The 27,752-nt window shown below is 40.2% G+C and overlaps 1 protein-coding gene across 1 annotated transcript; it reads right to left on the reverse strand.

Annotated features, from left to right (window-relative positions):
• Nucleotides 1-439: 439 nt before the first annotated feature.
• Nucleotides 440-27,752, reverse strand: vstm2lb (V-set and transmembrane domain containing 2 like b). The gene is made up of 4 exons (XM_074629555.1): nucleotides 27,498-27,752; nucleotides 4,656-4,825; nucleotides 2,622-2,669; nucleotides 440-1,640 (listed from the first exon to the last, which is right to left on the reverse strand). Exons 1-4 carry the CDS (start codon nucleotides 27,610-27,612, stop codon nucleotides 1,335-1,337), a joined length of 639 nt encoding a protein of 212 aa, XP_074485656.1. The 5' UTR covers nucleotides 27,613-27,752; the 3' UTR covers nucleotides 440-1,334.

Consider the following 27,752-nt stretch of genomic DNA (forward strand, 5'->3'; position numbering starts at 1 on the left):
CATGAATTCAGGCATGTCCTTAGCTTTGAAATGATGTAGAGTTGAAACTCAATAGATATGCAAGTTACACTAACTTTCCTTTTGTTAAATGAACGCAGAAATATTTATTCAAAATTAATATATTTGCAAGTTAAGACAATGTTATTTTGATCAACTTCGCAAAATAAGTTGTCAACTGACTAAAACACGTACATGTAGCCTAACAAACATCATTTTTTTATGCTGAAAAACTACTTTGTTTTAAGCGTTATCCACTAACCCCATGAATCGTTCCTTAGAGTTAACCACCATAATGTGGGATTTTTACCTCACAGTTCAAATTAAGGACACATAAGGATCTAAAAACCAGATTCCCTCTATGGCTCTCACTAACATGTACAGTATAACAGTAATAAAATACAACACTGAATACCAGAATCACGGAAAAAAAGGACCAAAGTCATGTCAAATGAATGTATTTAACAGAACAGATACCAAACAGCAGCACTTAGAACAAACACAGTCAAGAAGAGAATTTGATTCAGAGAACAAACTCCATGAAAAAAGTTATATTGTGGTTGAGAAAATTATGAAAAACTATTGGAGCGATGAACATACTAAGTTGTGTTCCTTGAGTTGTTTGGTTAAGAAGCACAGGGTAAACTTTAATTTAATGATAAGAGTAAAAGTCTACAGTGTCAAGTGTGAATATACATAAGAATTTATATACTATCTTGATGTGATGAAGGAATACATTTTTATTATTTTGACAAACATTCTGGTTTAGAAAGCTAAATACAGATAGTGTTTAAACATAAATTAAATCAAAGCAGTGTCAAAGTTCTCAGATAAATGAAAAGAGCTTAATCTATTATTTATTCCTTAGAAAGCATTTACATTGAAATACCGCAGTTTTTGGCACACGTTTTGGCAAAAGACAGTAAAACTGGCACATTGCAAAGGAAATGGTCCTTTCTGTGTTTCTATTACCTATCTATTATTTATAATTTCCATGATAATTCTGACTCTCCACTGCTATGTAACTCTGTGAGGAGAAGTTCCTGCACAGACAAAATAACACAATAAAAGTGCTCTGTGATTGTAGCCTTACTGTCACATGAACATAAACATAATGCAATAGGAAAAAGCACAGAGACAAATAACAAAGCAATAAAAACAACAACAAAAGCGTGCCCTTTCTTGGCATTCAACGGCATTGGCATCCAAACAGCAATATTAAAGGTAGACAAACAAAAGGTGAAACACAAAGGGTCCAGTTATACGTCTCCGTGGTGACGCGTGTGTGTTGATGACAGTCCCTCTTAACATGCAGACAGACGGGCAGACTGCCCACTCTAAAGCACACAGCTCTCATTACAGTCAGTGGTGCTGCCGGCTGATCTCCTCTTCAGCTCCCTGCCCTCTGTCTGGTGGTGGGGGTGTGGGTGGGTGTGGGACCGCTGCCCCGCCTCCTGCCGCTTTGCGTCGTCCGACCTCTGACTCCTCTCGGGCTCCACCTGGAGGTAGGCGCGGACGCGGTATTGCTGCGCCACGGCGCCGCTGAAGTCAATGACGCGACACTCGTACGTGCCCTCGTCCGACGGCTTGACGCTGGAGAGACGGAGCTTGTGGGAGATGTTGCTGCCGGCCACTTTTACCACCTGATGGGGACAAAAGATGATGTAAGCCATAAGGTAAACATACAGTAAAACAGCGTAACTTCAACCTGGACCCTATTTTCTCATGATTTTGTGTATAACTGACTAATAGCGACAACAATTTCTGAAATTGGTCAAGTAATGAGGGAGAGTGCTGTAGATGGCAGCCGCTCACGGGCTGCAATATGTTGTTATTGGGGCACTCTGGCACTGTCATTTACGTTGTTTTTGCCATGACAGGCTCTGATTGTTATTATAAGTGTCAGCCATTATGGATAAAAGGCTCGCTCAAGGAGAAGACTCGGTTTGAAATCTGGCGATGTGACTAGAGGAATAGATCCATGGTGGAAACGCGAGTGCCAGCTGGGCAGAGTTTGTTGTCTTGGAGTACAAAAAGCATAGCATGGCTGAATATTTAGGTGATTTTCGACAATATGGATGAGGTCTTTGAAATCAATGGCTGCCCATATTTATTTGAGCCAGAGTATACATGTTATATTCAGATATATTCAGATTTCACTTTGAGACTTCACCTTGAGCAGGACTTGGACACAATAACAAACAGACCGGATTAAGCAAAAGGTAAGAAAAACGTTTAATTTCTCTGTAGGGTCCTTTCAATAATGTTGTCAGACACATATAATAACAATCTGAGCCTGTCAATGGCAAAAACAAGCACTTTTAGTGGATGTAACATTACATTGACCCTGGCAGCTCGCTTCGCAGCTGCAGGTTACAATGTCAAAAAATGTTTTCCCCATTAGTCACTTAGACACAAAAACATGGGAAAATGGGGTCCAGGTTAAAAAATACAGAAGTTTAAGGGTTAATGAAGCACCCATCCATGAATGGATAATATAAATATAGCTTGCAAAAAGCTTGGATGTCGTTCATATTCATTATAATAAAAAACATATCTGCTGGTTTGCTTTGATATTGTTTTTGCTTTGTACTTGTTGACGGTTGATGCAAGATCAAACTCACACTAATTTTGGTGGCGTCTTTGGAAGTTTCCTCCAGGGGTACGACAACCTGCACAGAAATGATGAGAGATGATGCATTAGCAACAGAAGGCTGATCGAGGATGCACATTTCTAAAAACATCCCATGCTAAAAATGACTCATTTCACTGACTTGCAACAGCAAAACATTGCAGCGGACAAACATGTTTGATGTTTTCAGCAATCCTTTTTCTTAACAAAGCTTCCTTGTAGTTACCATTTTCTCTGGTGGTTGAGCTTTATGCATGTTTGTGTGTGTGTGTGTACGCATGCTTAAATATATGTGTGTGTATGAGCGGGCACTCTAAAGCACCGAGCACGTAAGCCTCTGAGCCGGAGAGTGTGTGTGTGAATGTGTATGTATGCGGGGGCACAGAGGTATTCTTTTGGGCATAGGTATGAATTATGCATGGAGCAGACAGAGATTTTGAAAATCTATTTCTTTCTCAGTGCCAATTATAGTGTCTAGAGGCACAACAGGGGAGCCTGAGTTCCCCCATGATGGGAGAGAGTCAACCTGTTCCCCCAGTGCTGGCAAATGCTAATCAGCAATTATCCCTTCGTTTCCGTGCCAGAGGGTTTCTGCTGTGGCTAATATTGCATTTCCCTCTGCCTGATATACAGGAAGCTTTAGGTTCAGTCCGAGCAGTTCTGAACTGAAAAAGTCAAACTGAAAATGGACTTTGTAACTCTATTTAACATAATAAAAAGAAAGGTTGAACCTTGGGTTGCTGAGTAAAATAAAAGCCCCCATGTATGAGAAAGTAGCTCTGTCATAGATTAGTTATGATAGGCCATACGCATCTCAATGATATAGGAAATTAGTTTTTTCTATTGTCCTTTTTTACTAGGAACCACATAATATATTGTTTAGTAAGATCATAAACCGTATATAAGAAGTGGACGTAGTCACTGTGACTTCACCCATTGGTTTGTGGACTGCCGTTTGAAGCCTTGAGTTCGGCATTTTGGGCGTCGCCTTCTTGGTTTATTTGCAACCAGAAGTGACACGAGAGGGTGGAGCTAAGTACAACTGAGCAGTGGTGGCCTAAAGGTTAGAGAAGTGAGCTTGAGACTGGAATGTCGCCAGTTCAATCCCCCGGACTGGATCTGGGTGGGGAAAGTTAAAAAGCAGCGTTTGCCCCTCCCTCATTACCACCACTGAGGTGCCCCCAACCGCTCCAGTGGAGCTGCTCAGTGAACAGCTGATCAGACTGTGGTTGTAGTGGACAGCTACCATGTGTTACTGTGTGAACTGCGTTCCTGAAACCTGAATAAATAAAGGTAAAAAACAACAACTGAACGCTGAATAAAACATTTCTACTATTCGTACTAGGAGCAGTTACCCCTTAAGCTGCATTCACACCAGATCAGGTGATTCACTGCAGGGTTGTGGGAGAGTCACTTTATTGGCTCATTGACTGCCATGATTAACGTCTTTTGACGTCAGGTTGCGTTTCTCCAAAAGTCGATTCTGTTTCTACTTTTCTGCTGCAGGGCACGGTTTATTTTTCTTTTCTTTGCACCCCCTGCAACCGCTGCAGTCGCAGCCCAAACGTACTACCTCCATTCAAAATTAATGGAAGGCGTTTTCGCCACACCACCAGATCTGGTGTAAATGCAGCCAAAGTGGCAGAAGCTGAACGTTTTCATTCGTTTATTCTTTACTTTGTTACTATCCAATATTTTTTGCTAACTCTTGCTCGCTTGCTGACTAGTTTTCATTCGCTCTCAATTGAAAAACACGAGGTGTAAATGAGTTACTGGTTATTGTAAATTTTCTAAAGATCAGATCACACCAATTTGCAGTCTGCCTGTTTATTTCCCCTTAACACAAGACTTTAGTTGAAAAGAATATATCCACATATTTGTGTTTATATAATTCATATTTTTAGTTGTGTTTAGTTGAGTTAATTGAGTTTTCCACGTACTCCCACTGGGGTATATGTACCCCTGGTTGAGTCTCACTGCACATCAAAACAACAACAAGAACAACCTGTTTTTCCTGGCGGCTTACATTATTAGTGATCTGTGCAGACTCTTCTTGCCAGTCTCTGTGGTCCTTCATGTACCACCACTGGATCTCCAGGGAGTAGGAGGGAGAGCCTGCCCCGCGGAAGGAACAAGCCATCTCTACATCCTTGCCGCTCTGCGTCGTGATATCGTGTGGCACCTCTGTAAAGAGAGCTGCAAGAGTATAAGAAAAAGGAGAGAAGTTTAGGGAAAATGATGGACTCAAGACATCTCTAAAATGACAGACCTCAAGATTTCTACTTCTCAGGCAGCTCGGTGACAACATTTCACTGGCGACGTCGCTGCTTCACACTTGAAAACTGTGACACGTGGGTACAAGGTGCTGGTAGCCAAGTAAATATAGCGATGAGAAATTCTGAGTGAAGGTATCGACTCAACAAACTAGTGCTAACTGTTGGATGAAAGCGTCGCTTATTGGTGCCCATTTCATGGTATGATCCATCGTGCATAATCACTTATCTACACAGTTCTGTACCTTTTACTCTCTTAGTCTTTTTCCAGATACTCTTGTAGCAATAAGCTCTAGTGTCAAGAATGTTATATAATCCTTCTGTCGATGGTATGAAGCCTCATTTGGAAGTGTCATAACACTTCAATCCCACGCACATACTGCAATACCACCTACACAGAGAACATCATTTTCTCTGGTTTGGCTTCCCGTAATGGTCAATAATTCAACATAACACCACATTTCCCATCACACATACTGTATCATCAGACTCAACGTGCAGTATGTGTGCGGGGGGACACATTGTAATCCTTCTAGTCGATGGACGCTCAAGCCATATGGACACACCAACTGACCTAAATGCACCTCTATCTACAAACACACATTCATCTTTCTTAAAACACACTGTAATATATCATAGTTAACCCCACTAACAGAAGAACAAGGAAAAAGAACGAAAGTGTGAGTCAGGTTGTTAATGACGATACTATAACTGAATTAAACAGACAGCTTGGAGGGTTCTTCTAGAAACATTTTATTCCCAGCATGTTATGTGTTTGAGATGTCAAAATTTAACTTGACTACAAGGATTTTAAGAGCTTAGATTAAATTGATGAGAGTGACAACTATACATTTACATTTATAGTGCTGCATGCACATTATATAACGCTGGAATAGAAAGATAAAAGATAGAGATATTGAACCCAGACACCACTCAAAAATGACAAAAAACTTGGCGGCTTTGCTCTTTTGTAGAATTAACATCTACATCAGGTTATATACTATGAAGTGTAATCTCATTATAGTCAGTTTAATGTTGTGAAGGCAGTATATATACACAGTATTGACCATTCTAATTATAATATAGTTAATATACTGTAATGAGAGAGTATAATAAACCATCCGAGGAGATGTGCATTGATTAAATGTAAATGTACAGTAACACTGTGCATTGAGCCGTGTTTTCACACCCACCACATCCACACTCCCTCATCTCACTCATTCGTTTCGCTCAGTCTCACTGATTGCATTGATTTTATACGAGCATATTTAAGAAATATTACAGGAATAACTGCTGAACAAAATGGTTTTTTTCTGCGGGCATGTCGCTGCATAAATAAGTGATAAGAATATAGCTAATTTGTAGCTAATGTGTTATTTTCTTTCTGTCTATTTTGGTTTATTTGTATCTTTTGATTTCCAATTAAATTTCTAATGTGTTTTTTTACGGGACTTTTAACAAATGCTGAAAATTTAACATAATCTTTTATGCATCTGATGTGCTTGAATAGTATTTCTTTATTGAACAAATTGCAATTAGCAAATAGCCCTCACTGAACAAATACATCAAACGACACCATATTCAACCTGCTGTATGCTAAAACTTGGTAGCACAGATAGAGCTACTGTTAATGTATTGTGATTCAAATTCAACATTGTGAATGATGGGACTTATTACATTGCTGCAAAATTTAAGCATAGATTATTCCGCGGAGCTGCTGCTGCATTAACTGATTTAATGCACAACATCAACATATTATCACCTTATAAAATTCATACACTGAAAGCAAAATTAGCAAACAGTTGCTTATTTAAACATCTAACAGATGTGTGCACCATTAACATTCATTATTCCAATATTCACTCTCCTTTTCGCTCTGTTTTGGTCTCCACCAACTAGAGAACTCATGGCTCTTTATCTGCTAAATGCTCCATTATGGTCTGATAACTTTTTCTGTCAGCTGTAATTTTGTCATTGTTTTTTTTAAGCAAGCTGCCGTAGCTATTGTGCTTATCTGTATCTGTCATTACTAGCCTACTATTAAAAAATTAAATTACAAGACAGGGGAGAGAGCGACAGACATGTTCACAAGTCACGTTCATCAATGTCAGAGCGCATGATTGGCTGGAAAGAGGTCACGTGAGATGAGATGCGTAAACATAGACGTAAGATTCATCGAGAGATGAACTGAAATGAGACAGTGCAGACTAAAACCAACTACTGATTGTAAACGACACAAAATGGTCAAATTATCGTACATTATGGCACTTTTGGGCATTATTGATCGTTCATCGTACAGGGGGCAAAATTTACGTACAAATACAATAATTCTTGTACATCTGGCAATGCTGTAAAACAGTTGATTTGTTGTGGGCTGTAAAACCAAAACAATGAGCTGAAAGACGATAAATGCTCCATAGAGCTGAATTGACTGCTGAGTCGGTTGATAATTATGTGTATCAGCTGTTACATACACATTGTCATTTGATTCCTTGTTAATATCAAAATATTGATTACCCTAGCTTTAAAGCGGTTAATGTGAGATCTTCTGAGAGTATAAATAATTTTTCAAGAAAAATTTCGACTACTGCAACTGTTATATAATGTAAATGCTGTTTGCCACCCACAATGAATCTCAGTGTGACAAACTGAACCAAAGATACAGATACAAGATGTGCCGGCACCACATCAAACAACGTCAACAACAATTCTCTGAAGAAAACAAAAACATTCCTGTTCACTCCTGATTTATTGTGTTGTAGAAACAGTTCAACAGTAATAAAAACGTCACACCTTATCTACTCCCTCTGGAGATTTGAAATGTGAGACCATCTCAGTGAAAAGTTTCATATAGAGCCCATCATCGTATACATGAAGTGTGATAAAACAATAATCTGTCTGTTCTCTAGGTAATATTCTACCTCTCATCTACAGAATAATCGTCTTTCAGACACACACGGACTGAGAGTATTTAGTCCAGGTTAGCAGAGAGAGAAGTCAGTCCCCGTATCTGTAATTGTCGTGCCCTTGATGCACCGCTGCTCGCGGCCAGGCAGCGGCCTCATTTGTCAGGAGGAGACGTACTGGAGGGATGGAGCCGTACGGAGGGCCAAGAAGGGTAGAGGAAGAGGAAAGAGAGGAGAAGAGAGAAAAGAAGGACAAGGGCAGAGGTGAACCGAGGCGAGTGCGTTGAGAAGAAAAGGCAGAGAAAGACAGATGGGAAAGTGAGGAAAAGTGATGGGAAATGCGGAGAGAGCAGCTGTAAAGCAGAGTGACTGAAACCACACACACACACACACACACACAGAAGGAAATAGGACCTTTAGAAAGGTCTGTTAGTAAAGGAATAATGACATAAAGGTATGCAGACAGAGCATGTTCACAATACACAGCATGTACTTCAGATAGTGTTGGCTCTGCTGAAAGCTGCAGCTGTTTTCACAGACCACAGTGAGGACCAACACAGACTACAAATAAACACATTTACTTTACACCCCTGACTGAGTCATCTATTGAAAGTCACAACAGCATGCAAATACTTGTGTATATGTTTCATAATTCAGCGGAGAGATAAACAAGCTGGCTAAATTATAGACCCAAAACAAAATGTCTCCATATTTAGGATTTAAATCTTTGGGACGTTTCCTTCATTGTGTAAGGTGTTAAATAGTTGTGTTTTGTCATGGCAACATGACGGTTCATTATGTATAAGCAGACAACACTTGATGGTAAAAAAACAGCACACTCTATAGACTTGAGAATAAGTTGTTCTTTTACTTTTCTCTCCAGCTCTCCTTTATTATGCAAATACTCCTGAGATTGAAGAATAACAGGTGAGATAAGGATATATTTCAGTCTACCTCTCCAGTCCTGTTCCATCTCCATCTTACAGTAGGAGTCCTTGTTAAGATGCTGACAGACACGAGGGCAGAGAACGTACTTTCTTTCTGGTTTTCTGATGCTCATGTTAGGAGGCAGCTCTCATGTAGAACAGAGAGCGCACAATTCTTAGAGCTGTCAGCTACAAACGGGTCATGAGACAAGGTGCTATACAACACATGGCCGGAAGCTGTAACGTATAAAAACACATGGTCTGAAGCAACGGTATGTAACAATACAATAAAAAAACAAACATTCATTTTGGAAAAAAGCAGTTTCACCAAAAAAATACATGACGTTTAATTAAAAAATCGTAATCTTAATTTTGCGTATTCTTGCCCTGCTATTAGTTAATAGTTGGCTTTTTTTATTACTGTAAATTTAGATTGTATGGACCCAGTCGAGGAGGTGAAATGTTGCCCCCTATTGGTTTGGAGCAGGTGGCAAGCCATTACACACTGCACCTTTAGACAGGTATTAGAATATATAGAGCTAGGTCGAAAGAAAAAATATTGGCCAATATAAACATATTGCAGATCGGTACTAATGTTCATTGGCTGAAAATACAAAATTCTGAGTTTAAAAGATCCGATTTTTAAACTCCAAAATATCTATATCAACATCAGCCCAAAAGGGCTGTATTAGAATACCTCAATTTCATTGTTAATGACACACAAAAAAATACACAGTACTGCGCTTTGTTAAAAATAATTGAGAATAAAACACAAAAAGGTATTTAGTTGTAATTGTACTATTTCATTTGAAACACTACAGTTCAGAGAGTTAATTCTTAAGAAAACTTCCATATATTCATCTTTTAAACTTTTGTTATGTGCCAGATACCCAAAAAATAGAAGGTGACAGGTAAGACTGGCCTCATCCTTTCTACATGTTACATACAGTACAGTGCTGAAAATGAAATATATAATTATTTCATTGACTCAAGTTTAATTATCTGGATGCACAAAACAGGATTTCTTGTTTGATTTTTCTATTGTAGTTAAATTAAATGCCACAAAGTGAAACAAATAGAAACCAGGCACTTTACGGATATGACAGACATTTTTATCTGTCAAACTATTGTTACATAACCTACCAAGACAGAAATTAAAACAGAAAAACAAGATAGATATCGAAGCAGACAAATAAATGTTATTTTGGGTAATATTTTGTATTTCTGTGCAGCTCTGTTTAAGGCATTTTGTGATTCTGCTGCACAGTGGGACATATTTTCTGGGACAATTTCCTGTAGCGCCAACTGTTCCTTCGATGCCAGTGTAGACTGTAATCACAGCTGGCATAATGATTCACTTTCTTTCATCTGATGATGCACGTCTTTCCTGATGGCAGGAAAATCTTTCAGGATAACAAAGCAGCCCAATCTGTACTGAAACACGTCCAAGAGATTCAGAAATAGCATCTGCGGGAAAACTCTGATGATGATTAGAAAGTTACAGGATCCAGAAATCAAACTGTAATGTTACCTGTGAAAAAAAGGTAGGAGCTCACAGTAGCAGTTATTTTAGAAATAGCTGCACACTGTTTTTTTGCAGTTCCTAAGCAGCCAATTATTTCTAGAGTTTAATTTTTAAGGCTAAATCAATACTTGGTGACAGAAAAGATAAATGTCTCTCAATCCATCGATTGCCACAAATTCATTTCACCCTGATAGGACAAAGAATGACAATTGAAAAAATATCCTGAAGGGAGCAAAGTTGAGGTAAAATGCATATACATATTTCTGAGAAAAGACATTTTCTTTAGTGTGATTCCTCTTCTCTAAAAGTATTAACTTTATGTTTGAAAAATCACTTTGAAGAGGTGCTGTATGAGGAAAAAAAATCTTTCCACATCCATTTTTTCTTCCTCTATACATGTTATTATTCCAGACTTGCACTCCCTCTCTCAGATGCCTGATGAAGAGCACGGAGGCTGAACTTATCACAATGCCTTGTAATAATGTGTTTTGAACATATGGTGCCAGAGCTGGAGCCTGGAATAGCAGAGAACTTCACTGTGCATAAAATATATGAGCAAAACAACAGAGGGTGGCATTTCAATCATCTGAGTTTTCTCAGTGTTCGATGCAGGGGCTGGCACTTTTTTTTTTTTTTTTTGGTCCTCAAGATACAGTATCAACAGCTAGCGGCAGAGCGCAGACGGCAGCATCTGTCACTTTGAACAGGCTGTGTTCCCGCAGACAAAAAGATCTTTGTGCTACACAGTAAAAGACACAAAAACAAGGGAGTGCAAAAAGAAACATATGGAAAGAAATTAGAAAAATAGCGGTACTATGTTACGGACTAAAGTAAAAAAATGCTGAAATCATATCTGAATGCTTGATTAGTTGACCAATAGGACATTAATGGATTATATTATTTCACCTGCCTTAGCAACACTTCCCTAAATCACCTACAAGCGGTCTAATATTCTGCCACCAAGCTTCTCTCTCCCATTGGACTTAAGATCTGTGGACACGTTTAAAAAGCAGCTCAATTGTTTAGGCTTTTGTTTCGTATTTTTGTGTCTTTGAATGTCTGTTGGTTTGTCTTTTTTGTGAGTTTACTCTTGAAAGATGCTATATGCCTACAATAAAGTAATTATTATTGTTATTATTATTCCATCATCATAGTTAGCAACCATAACCAGGCACGGCGAGCCTGTCAAGCTTTGGCTTTCTGCACATTGAAGCGAAGTGTATGCGGTAAAAATGATACTGATTCTGTTTGAAGAGTTTTGATGGAAACCAATAATACAAGAGCAAATGTGTAAGGAATGGATTAAAAAGTATGTTTAGGTGCAAACTAGCTAGGTTACTGTCCACTTTAGTCCAACCAATACTGGATTTCTTAATGTCGATACTGCCATCGATATATTGGGAGTTTAAAAAAAGCCAGCATTTGTTTTTTAACATTACCACAAAACATAAAGAACTATGTTATACTGATCCCTCAGATTTGTTCTTGTAAAGAATTGTGACCAAGATACAGTACATACTACTTTAGGACATTTTAAGGTAAATAGAAAAAAAAGTGCTCTCTGGTGGACAAACTATGTAATGCATGGTGTCATTGTTTCTAAATTACCTCAAACCTGGTTTGACATTTTTGTCCTGCAATTTCTTGTTAGTGGCAGACATATGCACCAATACAGATATATCTATCGGGTCTACCTCTACTACCTACAGTAAAGTAACCTTCCAGGGGTATTTTACTACGTTTTTCTGTGAGGTTCTCTACTGTGTGGAAGCTGCTCCTGGATGCTGATGCTAATCTTTGTGGCTCTTTCGTATGGATTTGGGGAAGTTTAGCCACAATCATTTACCACTATGTTTACAATATTATCCCTCCATCCATCCATTATCTCTAACCGCTTATCCTATTCAGAGTCGCAGGTATCAGCTACAGCTGATAAAATGTGCTAATGACAATTGACATAAATCAGAATATTGAGTGGAAAATCCACCTTTATCACTGTAAACTGCGTCTGTGCTGGTTACATTTGTTGGTTACAGTTTTACAACGACTAAGATTACGATGTCTTTGATTCATAAAAGCAGTGCATTTTTGGCTGTCATGATTTGTCTTTATTATATAGACTTAACAAGTGACTAATCATGACCAAATTTGATAGAGATTTCACACCATTTATGTCATTGTAAAAGTATTGTCTTAAAATCGACCCATGATACCTTTTCAAATGTAAGAAACAGTCCTTTTCTACAATTTACAACCAAAGTAGCGTATAAAGGGGAACTGGTGAAGAGTTAATGAAGCTAGCCGAGTTGCCACGGCCATTTGAAACCACAGTGTGTGAAGTCAAAGTCAAGTGAAGGGGAGAGCTGCACGGGGAGTCCTCAAATACACTCGGGAGTGCAGAGCTACAGTCGGACAGGCTTAGAGCTGCAAGGTAATTCCTGCACTTTCCCATTTCCCCAGCCAACCAATAAGACCCCAATTCTGCAAACGCAAGATTTTTCTCAATTTTCCACCTCTTTCTTTCTCTTGTTGAAATCCTTTCTTAGCTCTCTCTCTCTCTCTCCAGCTCAGTTACATCTCCCTCTCTCGTTGTTGACACTCTTCTCTCTCCCTTTTCTATTGCCCTTTCATTCTTACTTTCCACCTATTAGAGCTTCCTTCTACCTCTCGAGCCTCTTCTGTACTTTCACCTTCGTTCCTCCTTTAATTCAGTTCCCCTCCACACTTTCTCCTCCTCTCTGTGGCTCTCTCGCTGAGTGGGCAATCTGTGTCTGTTGGTTCTCTGGTGTGTGGCATAAAGAGATTCTTCCAACTCTCCGAGTAGCTCACTACATCTCCTGGAGCCTTGCCCACTGGCTCTGGCAGGTGTTCAGCATCCTGGGAGACTTACCCTGTGTGTGTGTGTGTGTGTGTGTGTGTGTGTCTCACTGTGTGTGGTGCCCTGTGGCTTGTAGTCAGCACACAGTATGTGTGTGTTTGTGTGTGTGTTAATGGAGCTGTGCAAATTTGAAATGCATGAACCACAATGGTGCTGCTGTGTGTTTCTGTTGCATGTTTTATGCAAGCCATAATGCATAGTGTGTCCCTGTACATGAAAGTAATGGATGTGAGGTTGAAAGGAGCCTCTTTAATTATCATTTTGCAACATATCTCTTTAACGCACACATACACATACACACACACAACCAAATAACAAGATATCACAGCAATTCAAAAAGATCAAAGGTATGAACTCCTTCCCCAGATAGAGGAGGAGGACAGAAAATTAAAATACATTTATGAGTGACTCATTTATTTCTTTGAATCTATCATATAATTCACTTTGTTCACTGATTTGTTTCCAGTGAAGGGCAAACAGCCTCATTAGCAGTCTGCAGATAAAGAAAAAGACACTGACAAAAGCGATCTAAAGACGTATTTGTGAGATGTTACAGTATGCAATGCAAATAATACTCCATCTGTAGTATGTCTCACTCGAGTGTGGTCTATGTGTTGTTAGGGGCCGTGTATGTTGATCATTTGCTTTGGTGCACACATTTTTATTTTGACATTTTCTGTCAAATAAACGGCATTTATTCTGGTTTTCCACAGCAAATTTGTTTCTGTGCAAGCAGAGAAACTAGCCATATCATTAGCCATGAGCCCAACCTTTTCTCTTTTCACGTGTCGTTTAACTCCACGTCGTTACCGTGAAACGGTTGCAGTTATGTTTAAGCAGAAAAACTACTTAGTTATGTTTAGGAAAAACATCATTGTTGGGCTGAAAATAAGTACATGAAATGGCACGCTCAAAGCAACAACGGCGTTGTTATTGCACACAAGAGGACTTACAAATCACCATTTGGTGAGACCGAGCTGATAAGCCACAGTGCATACATCCAAAAAGATGATAATAGTAGACACATTTTCTAATGAATAAAGTCAGTAACATTTCCCCACTGTGGGACTAATAAAGGAATATATTATCTTATCTACACAGACAATATGTTCAAATGCTTCATGTTATTTTTATTATCTGGTGTGCTATTGCACAGCTGTCTGACTTATCTTTTGTTTTAGATGCTTGTGGTGACAGTAGAGCTGAAACGATTATTTATAAATAGTTGATTGACATTAAATTAATCAGTAACTATTTTGAAAATCCATTAATTGTTTCAGTCCCTTTTCGAGCAAAGATGCCAAACATTCTCTGGTTTCAGCATGTCAAATGTGAGGATTTAATGCTTTTCCTGTTTTATGTAAAAGCAAATTGAATATTTTGGGGATTTTTGGACTCTTGATTGCACCAAATAACATATTTGAAGACCTCACATTGGGCTATTTGAAATGGTGATAGAGTTTTTAGACACTTTACAGACTAAACACTCAAGAAAATAGTAGGCAGATTAATTGCTAAGGAAAATTAGTTGAGCAAACATGCACATTGACAAAAAAACCTCAGCGAGCCAGGTGTTGGACACAAAGATCAATAATAACAGATTGGTACCTGGACATTACAAATTAAAGCTCTCTTGTAAAATTGGCCTTATTGGTGACATTTTGAACAAGCTGGTAAAACGCTTCTAGACCTTTCCACATGAAGGAAATGAGACATACAAATAAAAAAGTAAAACATCTTAGGGCGCTTTCACAAGCCATTGTCCATTAGGCCTGTCCGAATCAGAGTCAAATTGATACTTTTTGGTTATTTTTCTATTTAGTCTTGTTCGGTTTTACAGAGCACAAATAAAAAAAGTAAGTTGCTGAGGGGAGTGTACGAAGGAGCGAATTTAACGTTTTCGAATGCCCGCACAGGCAGCCTGTGTTTTGGTTCGCTTGGGAACGGACCGCAGACCACCTTGTCGGTCTCGGACCGGTTGATTTGGTCTATACATCGGAGTACGATTACTGCTTTCAAAATTGCCAAAACGAACTACACCAGAGTTTGATTAAAACAGACTAAATGTTGGCTCGTGAAAGTGCCCTGAGAATATTATATCAATCAAACCCCGTCCCCTATATGTAACTACCATATGGCCTGTCAGTGTCTGTGCTCATGAATTGAGTTACAATATGCTCCCTTTAATTTCTCCCTTCACTAATGGATATGTTTTTTTCTTTTACTTGTCTGTCAAAGAGCTCAATTACAGCTTTTATTGAACTTTGACACATTGACAATAAAACGTTCTGTCATAGTTTATATCTCTGGTGTGAATCGTTTTTTTATGCTTTTTAAAACTTGGCAGAAGCTGTAAATGTTGCAAGATGTCCTCTTTCACTGCAGTGATCAGCACCCTCTAACACCAGGAAACATTATCCTTGGGAGGGCAGGGACATAAAATGCAGGTGAGGAGCAATTTTAACCAAAATAATGGGCATTAATCGTACCAAAAATGACTCTATATCGATGCATACTGACTGCAGAAAGAAACTGAGGGTAGATCCCAAATTTCCGGCTCAGCTCACTGTGGTGTAAATGTGTTTGCGAACTGATGCCAGTATTTATGAGCTGCACTGTGATAAATTGCACTAAAATGTGAGAATGTACAGTTTTTTACCTGAATCGGATATATTTCACCTGTCATATTCATTTCCACCTAAAGCATGGCTTAAAGTGGAGGCTTTAAGGGTGTCACAACATTACATCATTGCACAAACACTAAAAATGTTTCCAAAGTCTAGAGGTGTCACAATATGGAAAATGTATGCAAAAAAACTAAGTGTTAAAACAAGAGCCAGTTGTATAAAACAGTCTGTCTCTCTGTCCCATATAAAGTAGTACAATCTGGCAACTGCCTGGTGAAAAGGGGCTGGTATATGTACTGCAGGGCTGATGAGGGGAAGTGGGGACAGGTGTGTAGATGGGCGGGGCGGTCAGGTGATGGGGAAAGGCGGGAAAGTCCAAAGGCATCTGGGGGATGGGTCTGGGGAATAGGGACTGTGGCTTGAGAGGAGGGACAGAGAGACAGACTGTGACAAAAATTAAGATTAATTTCTTTAATCACAATTTGCTTGGACAGAGAATTTTCTAAACTGTACGAGCTGATAAACTGTTGCCCAGTCCTAATCTGCTGATTGGAGGATCCCTAATACAAATTCAAATATGTTATGACAGTTATGACAGACACACCTAGAGTATACACCTAGACACACCTAGAGTATACACCTAGAGTTCTATGCATAAATCCCAAATCATTAGCACCACTAATTCATGCTGTGCCCAAACTAATGCCTCCCCATCCTTCCTCCTCCTCCTTCTCCTCCTCCTCCTGCTCCTGCTCCTCCCTTCGGCTTTATCGATCTGACAGTTGTCAAATTGCCTTTCACTTTGCTATGCAGGCGCCCTCTTCAACCTGCCTGTGAAACACGACTTGTTGACAAACAGACTGTCTCCCGGTGAGTGCCGCGCCGACGCCAAGCCCTGACAAGCCTCCTCTGCAGACGTCCAACTGTTTCCTGACTTTAATCAGCGGTAGCGTCACCAGAAAATCAATCCCATAACCTTGGTAGAATGCTAAATCAACACTAAAGCTGACGCCAATGGTAAATTTGCGCGGCCCTGAACTGGCAGAGAGAGTGAAAACATGTACCTGTGATGTGCATACTGGCTTCCAGGGAAATCTCAAGCACACTGGGTTGTCTCATTTATAATGCCACAGAAAGAGTTTGCTTGGCTTGGCCTTTTCTAAGTATAGATTTTCATAAAGGCGGTACTGTCAGAACTGTCTTCTAATAGAGGCAGGGGACCCTTGTTTGAAGATGCAAGTACAGTACATGCATTTTTAAAATGGTCCTCCTTGGCATTTCTAACTATATTGCTCATAGAAGTTAGGCCATGAGAACACAGAGGCGGCTGCTTGCTATCCACCAAAGACTCATTAAAAATGAAAAGGGGAGAAAATAATGAAAGAAAGCAATGCGGTGGAGGACATAAATATATAAACAAATGCATGAGCACTGCACCAGCCCAGAAGAGACCACTCTTAAATATTTTCTCACTTCAGGTCCAAGGCAAAATGAGAGGGATAAATCCAGCCTGAGTGCCAGTGTGAGGTCAATCCATCGATCCTCTCTCTCTCTCTCTCTCTCTCTCTCTCTCTCTCTCTCTCCCTCTCCCTCTCCCTCTCCCTCTCCCTCTCTCCCTGCTTGAGCTGCTTGAGGATGACTAAATTACAGAGGGCTTATTAGCATGGGGAAGAAGCAAATGTGACACCCGCATCTTCGCTGGTCCATGTGTGTGTGTGTGTGTGTGTGTGTGTGTGTGTGCTTGTGTGAGAGCCAGAGAGAGAGAAGCTTGCAGGGTAAGACTGTCACCAACCCTGCAAGCTTCTGTTTTTTTGCCAAATCATTAAAGGACAAAGCATGTTATTCTATATTTTTTTCTTATTTTGAACATGAAAAGACAAAAACCAACTGTGTGTTAGTCCGTCTCTCATCATTTTCAAGTCCGATCATTCCTACTGAAGACGTAAATCTTAACTAACAAATCACAAATATGAACAATAGTCTTTAAAGGAGCGATATGTAGCGCTGACAGCTGGCATTTAAAATGGGTAACAGCAGTCCAGATTCAAAAAAATTGGAGCCGTGGCCCGTGGCTAGACTGAATGCAGTTTGCACAACTTTTCCCAATTTGAGGGTTACCTTCTCGACACGACCACGTTAGCCTCTGGCCAGCGGTAGTCGGAACCACTTCATCGGCTGTGTGTCTCAAATACTCGCTGCCTTGATAACCCAGCTGCACACGGACCACAGAGAGACGTACGGAGGTTTTTCAGGTTGGGTAGAATCTAACGTTAACGTTATCTCTGTTGATCCAGTTTGTTTGCTTGCTTCCATGTCTGCAGAAGACTGTGTTCGTATGCCAGTTTGTTTCATATGTGGCAACGGGGTGTCGCAATTGGGAAAGGCGGGATCACACAGATTTTTAAATGAGAACATACTGGCTCAGTATTTCAATTCAGTATGTTTCCATAATCTCTGATGACATATCGTGGTGTTTTTATGATTTATTACAGTAAATATATTACATATTGGTCCTTTAAAAAAAGGCTCATTAATTTCCTGAATCAGCTAGTCATTGTAGTTTTTATCAAACGTTACTCAAACAGGAGTAAATAGTGCATTTCGGTTGACTACTTAAAGCTGTGGAATTATACACAGTTGGTATGTTAGTTGAGTATACTGTACAGCACTACCATGGAGTATGTGGGAGTGATTTAAATAAACTAAAATGCTTGTTGTCATGGTAATGAAATGCCAGCCACTGCAACACTGTGGCTCATGGATGTGTTTCAAAAGTTTTGTACAAGAATGAAGCTCAATGAATTAAGAGTGGTGCGCAAATTTACTTAACATGTCATGTTAATGCTGTTTTTCCGATTTACCTTAGTTTTATTTTGTTATTGTCTATTTGCTTTTATTTATCTAATCCTCACCTATTTTATTTATTTATTTATTTATTAATTTATTTATTTATTTATTTATTATTTGCTCATTTTCTTTTTCTCTGTCTTGTGTTGTTGGGTTTTCTATGATGTTGTTTTGTATTGCTGAAAACTTGAAATTCAAATAAACTATAAGTCATAAAAAAGAATGGAGCTCAATTGCACAAAGGAATAAGATACTGTATATCAGGATTTGGCTACTGGAGCTGTCACTTTTTATTCAACATTTGAACGACTGTTTGAACCTGGGGGGAAAAAAAATTTAGATTTGATTTATAATCATCCGTTTAAATTCAATATCCTCCTCGAACTCCAGCGGGGGATGTTCCTAAAATGCGCTGTCCATCAGTTTGCTGACATAAAATGTAACTGCCATACAGTAACGTTTAGTTTGTCACTCACACAAGCAAGACAGTGGAGGCACTGAAAGGGAATGAAACGCTGTCAGAATTGATGCACCGCCGGCAAAATGTGCTCATATGTTGAGGCGACAGGACAGGAAATAAGCACGGGGAGGGTTGTACAGTAATTCGCGAGCTACTGTAACGACAGCATTCCACTATTTGAAAATTATACAGTGCTTTATCAAATGCTCCTCCAACAAAGAATGAGCATTATGGTAAATACATTGTCTGCCTCTGTTTGATATTATAGGAGAAAATACAAGATGCCTGTATCACCATGCATGAAATCAGGGGACTTGAGAATGTCGGCACATACTGTACCTAACCGTCATGTACAAGTAGTGTAGGAATAAGACAAATAGAGGCATTTGGAATGAAGCCCTGGTAGCTGGAAGAATTGTAGAAAATCCTTCTCTGGGTTAAGTGCAAACATTTGTCACCTGAAAAGTTGCTACCTTGCAGGGACAGCAAGTAAAATCAGCGTCATTAACTCAATGCTTCCATTTGAGCCCCATCCGGAGGGCACTGAAGAGCAGAAATGATTCATTGAGAAGAAATCAGCCACAGTAAATACCAAGATATAAAAACTCCAGCGTAACATCACCAAGGTGAATGTAAATAGCCTGTGAACAGAATCCCTGTGAGGAGAGGTATTTCACTAACTTGATGAATGGCTTTAATAATCGAGGGAGTCCCAAGGGAACCAGAAGCTCCTGTAATAAAGAGAACTGCTGCAGATATTTATCTTGATCTTAAAAAGCTTTAATCCTGCATGCAGATTACCAACTAGAGCAAGAAGTTATGTTTGGTTAGTGAATATGGGGAAAACCTTCGGGGGTTACAGCACTTTGTACGAGTTTAGAGGCTGTACTTTCCATCCAAGACCAATAAAAAGATATTGTTTGGCAGCCAGATGAAGTCAGTTTTATTCAGTTATTGTATTCGTATTAATTCACCTCTTACAGTCAAAGATGAGTCAAATGTTATACCTGCAGTTGTGAATACTACTATCACCCTGACTCACTCTGCCAAGAGATTTCTGTACAGCAGTTAGTAGTAGCCTAACAACCGATGTGAACCAAATGTGGAAAAAACATAATGACACAAGCCGTGTTTCCATTCACATATTTTTATGCGCATTTTTAAGTATCATATTAGGAGAGCTTTTATGGAGACGGCAGAATTCGCTAAAACTTCAATATGCTCGCTTGAGGTGGTTTTTGCCTTCATTGAAAAAGAGTTGATGTGCTAAATGTGTTATGGAAACGCTTTTGGGAAACAACGTTGCCGAATAAACTTTGACGTTTTACACACACGACTGATCAGCTGTTTTCGCTGTCGGCGTCTTCTCGGATATTTCCGTAATGTGTGAGTGCTTGTCTTTGTCTCAGGACAGCATGAAACATGGCTAATACTAGCGAACAAGTCAAGTCAATTTTATTTGTATAGCCCAAAATCACAAATCACAAATTTGCCTCAGGGGGCTTTACAATCTGTTAAGGATTTGACACCCTCTGTCCTTTACAGTGCGACCCTCTCATCGGATAAGGAAAAACTCCCGCCAAAAAAATCTCTTTTAACAGGGAAAATCGAAAAAAAAAGAAGAACAGCTGACATGAAAGAACAATTAAAACGTAGCCAATTAAAACAAATTCCTAAAGACCTCTCTTAATTTTTCTGTTGTACATGGTTAGATGGTCAAGCCAACAACTTGTGCTTCTGGTTCGCTACCTCTACTTCTTCTACTCTGTTTACTGGTAGATTACAGCCATGTGACCAAAATACCCTGTAAAACCTAAGTTTAATTGCTCCAAACCAGTTGATGGAAACGCCTCATTCGCATTTTCTTTTTTTGCGACATTTCAAAAGTTTGCTTAAAATTCGCTTGACAACTGAATGGAAACACAGCTACTGATGAACAAGAATAAGCAGCCTGGGAATTTGCCAGAAACTCAACAACGCTGCATTTGGTTCAGGTGCAAACAGACAGGAGTCTCCTCGGGGGAAATAATGGCTTGCTGCGAGACCTTCAGCCTCCATTCAAGGTGGAAGGTAAAACAATGAAATAAGAACGGAGGCGGTAATCAAGCGAGCAGCTGTCGGCCTGTTGCCGCCGGTACTCCAGAGTGAATTTTTTATAGCCCTTGGGACCAAAAGACTCAGAGGCTATTTCTGCGTTTCCTCCCAGTGTGTGGCAACACCAAGTAGCACATGTTGTTGACAACACATATCGGGGCTGTGAGCCATTTTCGAGAAAGCACACTGGACTCCATCTGGACTCTCCGGGGATGAAAGACAACATCATGTTCTGTTTGAGGATGTTAGCCCTCGAGGTCCTCTAAGTGATGGTGTGTATGTTTTCACGAGACGCTACAGTTGCTGCTTAGAGCTCTCTGCAAGGCATGATGTGTTGAATGAAGTTGAATTAAAGTTGAACCACCTTGACTGAAGTAATGTAATGAAATGTAATCTTAACATATTTCAATTAAAGTGGCCTTATACAGCCTGGACCACATCACAGATGTCCTGTACAGTATATTCTCCATCCTTCGATTAAAAAAACCTCTCTGTCAGAGTAATTTACTTTCATAGCACATTTCCCTGAGCAGAGCGGCGGTGAGATGGGTCCACACAAAATGAAATCTCTCAGGCTCACTATTAACTTCTCTTTGGCGGTTCAGAACTAATTTAAAGAGCTGATCTTGCTTTTATTAGCTAATGCATAATTGCCCCCCAATATATGAACAAGAATAGGTCGAAACCTAGTATGTGGCTGGACTATGTATGGTCGTCAAAAGACTGGAGTCTTTAGTCTTCAGAAAGTATCCAAGACCAGCAGAAATTTCTTTTCTTAGGATGCGATAGATTTGGAATGAGCGGCAGCTGTAAAAGCGTCCTTTTGAGGACTGTTCGTGACTACTCATTTTGAAAGAGCAGCGGCCAACGGGGAAAAACTCCAACTCCAACACTCAAACAACCAATGGTATAACTTAATCCCTCGCTCAGTAAGTCAGGGACCGTTTATAGGGCTGGCTCCACTTTTCTGCAGTTGAGACAAAAATGGAAATCCCCCCAATATAGTTGTAATGACCAGTCATCAAGTGACTCCAAAAGCTAAAAGAATGTAAAATTTCAAACCTAAACATTCAGTTTTAAACCAATTCCTCCTGCGTCATGTTCATGTCAACCAGCAACAGTGAATGTAAAACACCAACCCTTTCCCATTCCCAGGGCGTCAAATACCGACGCTTTGTCACGGCCGTCGGCATTCGATACTGCCGCACCCTTTAGCGCCGGTATGTTACGCACCGGGCTTTCCATTAACTACAATGTAAACCCATCCGCGGCAACAGTAAACGCTCTGAAAAAGTGTGGTGATGTAGTTTAAGCAGAGACACACAGGACGGGGTCCAACAACACAGGTCTTTCATCCAGGAGACCACTGTTGATGTCCCGTGCGTTACGTTTCACTTTAAAATCAGCTGATTGGTCACGTCACATTTTCACTGTACAAATGTAGTAATTTTAAGCCCAACCATGTTGTTTTTTCCTAACCCTAACTAAATGGGTTTGTTGCCTAATCCTAAGCAAGTGTTTTTGTTTAATTGACAACATTAAGCACATGTTTACTGCGACCGAAAGGTAACGCTGAGGGGTCTGGCAAAGCGTCAGTATGTGACGAGGTGGGATGAGAACGTGTTGCACAAACCCGTCAACAGTACATAATATTTATTCAACCTCCAACCCAGTTTGGTCCTGGTTGATTGCTTTTTTTAAATATATACTAAAGAGACAGGAATTAGGTTCTTCTATATGAGAGTTTTTAAAATCCCAATTTCTGTCTATAGAAAATGTCGTTTAGTTATTGATTTCACAGAAAGTTCAGTGGAAGAGACAAATATTTTGTAACATGACAAGCGTTCACACCGGGGATCACTGCGTCACCAGAAGGAAGCAGCTGTCCCTTCAAGTTGTGACATGTTAAAATGTACTCCTGCCTCTGGTATCCTCTCGAGGTGAGCATTGTTTCAACCGTCCTTTCACTCGCCTGCTCTTCTCTCCTCGTACCGAGTCTCCGCCAGCACCCTCCGCTGTGACAGCACGACTGTACAATCTGTTGCCCCCCCCCTCCTCCCTCGCACAGTCAGAGCTCCATTAAATTGAAAGCCAATGCAAACTGCCGGGGCTGGCCATCCTCATTAAGAGGACACCAAGCAGAGGACTGGCAGAGAATCCCAGACACTTTGGAAGCCTAATGAATTGGTACACGCCCCCACACTGTGAAAGTGGGTACGCTCGCGATGGATAACAGGATGAACGCTGCCAAAGAGCACAAACACTGTCTTGCACTGAAAATGGAAGGGTTCAGAATTGATGATGAAACCGCATGCACCATCATCATCACTTATGGCGTCTACATGAACAAAAAAACTCACACAAGATCACACGCTCACTTTTAGACTCGACCCTGAGGAGCGTATACAGCAGGTGAGTCATACTCAGTGAAGGCAGTGATCCACGTAACCTGGTCGTTTGACTTCACACAGAACATATTATTTTGCGTCGCAGGTGATTCAATGTACACTTCAGCTGAAGTGGAGACTGGGGTGCAGGGGGCTGACCGGGGCCCCAGCCAGATGCACTTATCTGGAACAAATGAGTCAGGGCTGAATCTAACAAGCACTCTCCACAACAGTGCATCCAGCCTCTCTGCTCTACATGACGGCTCGGCTCCCCTCTGCTTGGGCAATTTATCAAAGAGCCCGATTTAGAAGAAAAAAAAGAAAAATCTCCTGAGGATTACTTAACCACAAAATCTCTATTTTCTGGTGCTGGAGCTGTTGCTCAAAAGTGAAAATAGAAGGCTTTTATTTTGTTTTTTTTGTATCAAGTTTAAAAAAACACCTGAACAGTTGTTTTTCCAGAGGAGTTTTTCATTCTTGTTAAGACTCCACAGCCTGAGGCGTTTTCTCCTTCACGGCCAGTCTGAGACATGGAGCGGGGGGAAGAGAACACAACGATTATAGCCAATTTTAATTAACTCCCTTTGGGAGAAAATGCTACTAATTGATTTTCTAACCTGTCCAAGACAGTCAATCCATATGAACCGCCGCCGTGCCACATTCATTTATAGCGATCGAGCTAAAGCTAACTTGCTAAGCAGAGAGGGCTCGAGGGACAACTGGTGAGACGCCGTGATGAAGCGGTTATCACGCAATTTAATTAGACAACCGTAAATCTATGTCTGGAGCTGCTGGAGAAAGGTGGGATTGATGGTAGGCAAAAAAAAACAGCAATTATGTTTAAAAGAGCTGACGCTGAGAAAAATAACAGAAAAGGTTATTCTACACTTTAAATGAAAGCACTTTAAGGAACAGTAATAAAGTTGTTTCAGCAGCTGTGTGATACAAACAACATATTTGAGGATGCCATCACCTACAGCATAAAACTCACTATCAGGTAAAAATATATACTCAAAATGACATTTGGTGTGACATGTACTAGTGGTTTCAGGAATGTCCACAAAACATTAATTAGAAATGTGAAGTCGGCTTTATTGTTGGGTCTGAATCCTCCTGTCATTCATATAGTTCTGCTCCTTATCATTAATGTATACCGTCCCTTAATTAAAAGATAATGCTATCTGACAGCAGGTTCCACAGACTATTTTTAATTTCATCAGCAGTGGAACGACACTAACTGATCAAAATAATAAAAGCCAATTTGACATGACAGATAAGCCACCAATATATCTCATAGCAAACAAATCAGAAGTCAAGTGCACTACGTGGTCAAGTACCAGCCTCCCCGGAGGAGGAATGAACAATAATAAACTCACCCTATGATTTTTGTTCCAACAAGAGGCACCGAGCTGTGAATATAAGATATGGTGAAGGTGTTACAGTACAGTAACAGGGCATCCCAAGCCTTTACTCACCTCCATAAAAACACAGTGCAGCACAGATCCCCTCACCTCTTCAGGAGCTGCAATTTGTCTCAAGAACAGTGAAGGCACATACCCTTGGTTTTTCAGTTTTGTTTTTAGGGTTCACCTTGGCTTCCGTTTTACGTCCATCAGCCTAAAGCCTCGGACATACTTTCAGCTGCGGACTTGTACCGGTCACGCGCACGCGGTTCCGTTCATGCTACAATTGAGGGTCTGCGTCGGTCTGGCGTTCCATGCATGCACATTTCCTGATCCACACTCCATTCCAGTTGGTACTGCAGCACCATAACGTTGTTTGCCAGGAGTTCAAAGCCATTTGGCTCTCTTTGTATTCCTTTAAAAGGACCAGTGTGTAGCAATCAGGGAATCCATTGGCAGAAAAAGAAAGTATGTTTTCATTAGTGTATAACCACCTGAAAATAAGAATCGTGTTTCCGCCACCTTAGAATGAGCAGTTTATAGCTACAAAGGTAGCAGGTCCTCTTCACGTAGTCCGCCATGTTTATAGTAGCCCAGAACGGACAAACCAAACATTGCTAATTATTTCTGATTGAGCCAAAGTCGATAACGTTACTCGCTCCCATCGCCGCTGCTCTCTCCCTCTCTTGCTTCACCACTCACATCCCACCTACACACACACACTCTACGCACTGGTTCTGCTCCAAATGACCTACGTTACTCTTACAACAACTCTAGATAGAGCCATTCGCGTGTTTGCGTCAGCCACCGTAGTTCTTGTACACGCTTGGTACACGGGAGAGGCTTCAGTTGGTTGCAATCTGCAACCACACCGGTAGATACCGCGAGATCCTACACACTGCTCCTCTTCTTGGCAAACCAGTTAGAGATGCATTCGCCACCAACTGGACTGGAGTGTGGAACGAAATTGAAGCATGCACAGTCGGCACGATGTCCACATGGACATGGGCGGATGATGAAATTTACGTCATTCGGACCAAGCGGATCCTCGCACATGGACACGGAAAGTATGAGTTGGCTTTAAAACTTCAGCCAAACCTGAGCTGTAGGTTTCTTACCATAAATGAATCAGATAACAACGTGTTAAATTGGACAGTAGACACACTGCACTGTCGGTCTGGTGTGGGTTTATAGTGCATGTCTACCATCAAACAACTGACTGGAACTAGTATTTGTTTTCAGTGTCAAACACACTATTTTACTTACATACTATACCTAATGATGTATTATGTCACATACAGTATCCAGTAGTAGAAGATAGTATTTCTAGAAGCCTGTAGCCTAACGTCTGAGGCAGATACCATGTAATCGCAGTATTCACAATCTGCTTTTACAGGGGCTTAAGTTGCTCGTCACCCCCCTCGCTCTTTCCTCAGGTCTCTACGTCTGCTGCTACTGTGAGCGAAGAATGAGAATCATTTATTGTTTCTCCTATTGGCTCATTAGGATTCTGGGAGCTTCAGGTCATTGAAGAAGCCAGGAAGATTGTGGGTTCAAATCCCTGGTGCGGCTGAGTTGCGAGTTCATTTCTTAAATTCTGAAAATACATAAATGGAGCAGTGCAGTTGCTTTCAGGTGTGATCTTATGTGTACAGTAGATACATTTGATGTAGCATTAGACAAAAGACTCACATTTACTGTACATTTTCCAGGATGAGTGCCAAGCCGGGATAACACACAAAGCTTGTTCCAACATCAGGTACAACCTCATCAGCTCATCCAATCATTTCCATTCTGATCCCGCTATAACAGTCATGATCCATAAAAAAACAACTCTAATATGTGTTGGGGATGTATAGTTTGTTTAGTTTGATGCTATTATAGCTTGGGCTTGTCCTTTATTTCCTCTGATATTGTATCACTATTTCCATGGGAATAGGCTGCCAAGGCGCCCCAGGCAGAATTTATATATATAATATTATCACAGATTTACAGCAGTTATTATTCATAAAGGATTTTCTGCAGAAATAATTAAACACACAACAATCATGAAGACATTTTTATCAGCAGCTACTATTTGAATTGTATGCTCAAACACAGAAACGGCCTCTTGGAGAAAGGTTTAAAAAAAAAAGAAAAACCTTTATGATGATAGGTTTACCTGATTTTGTCCAACAAAATAGGTAGTGTTGAAACTAATTTATAATCAATTTGAATGTGGCCTGTGTCCAGCTCTTAATAATCTATTAAAAGTGATATTTTACTTTGATAAAAAAAAAAAAGCTTCACAGACTTGCACTATATTTAACCACTTTCAGGTGGACCTAAAATATGTTAAAAGTGTGATATTCATAAATGTATTTAATCCCCCATCCACAGACAACAGTGAGTAATATTAGCCAACATCTATCTTCATAACAACCTGAATAAACTTTAAAACAACCAATGTTCACTTGAACCCCACCCCACTGCTCCTCCTCAAGAAGTGAATATATTATATATTATTCTTCCAACAAACACAGGGATATAAAACTATACTCACCATTCCCAGAGATGTGATTATCCACCTCTCCGTGTCCGACGTTGAGAGCTGCGTTAAGTTGAATATAAAGTCCCACGTACTGTAAAATCCTTGTTACCACTCCAAACGCTCCCATTGCTTCAGCCGGGTGTTTCAAGCAGTTGAAAGTATGAAATGTGTCACATTAGGTGAAGAGCATCGGTAACAGATCCCCGACGGCTCTGAGCAGCCCTCTCACCTTCTCACACAGAAAGCTCCGAGCTGCTGCTGCTGCTG

Source organism: Sebastes fasciatus, chromosome 1 (assembly GCF_043250625.1).
Source record: "Sebastes fasciatus isolate fSebFas1 chromosome 1, fSebFas1.pri, whole genome shotgun sequence".
In the NCBI taxonomy this organism is placed as follows: Eukaryota; Metazoa; Chordata; class Actinopteri; order Perciformes; family Sebastidae; genus Sebastes; species Sebastes fasciatus.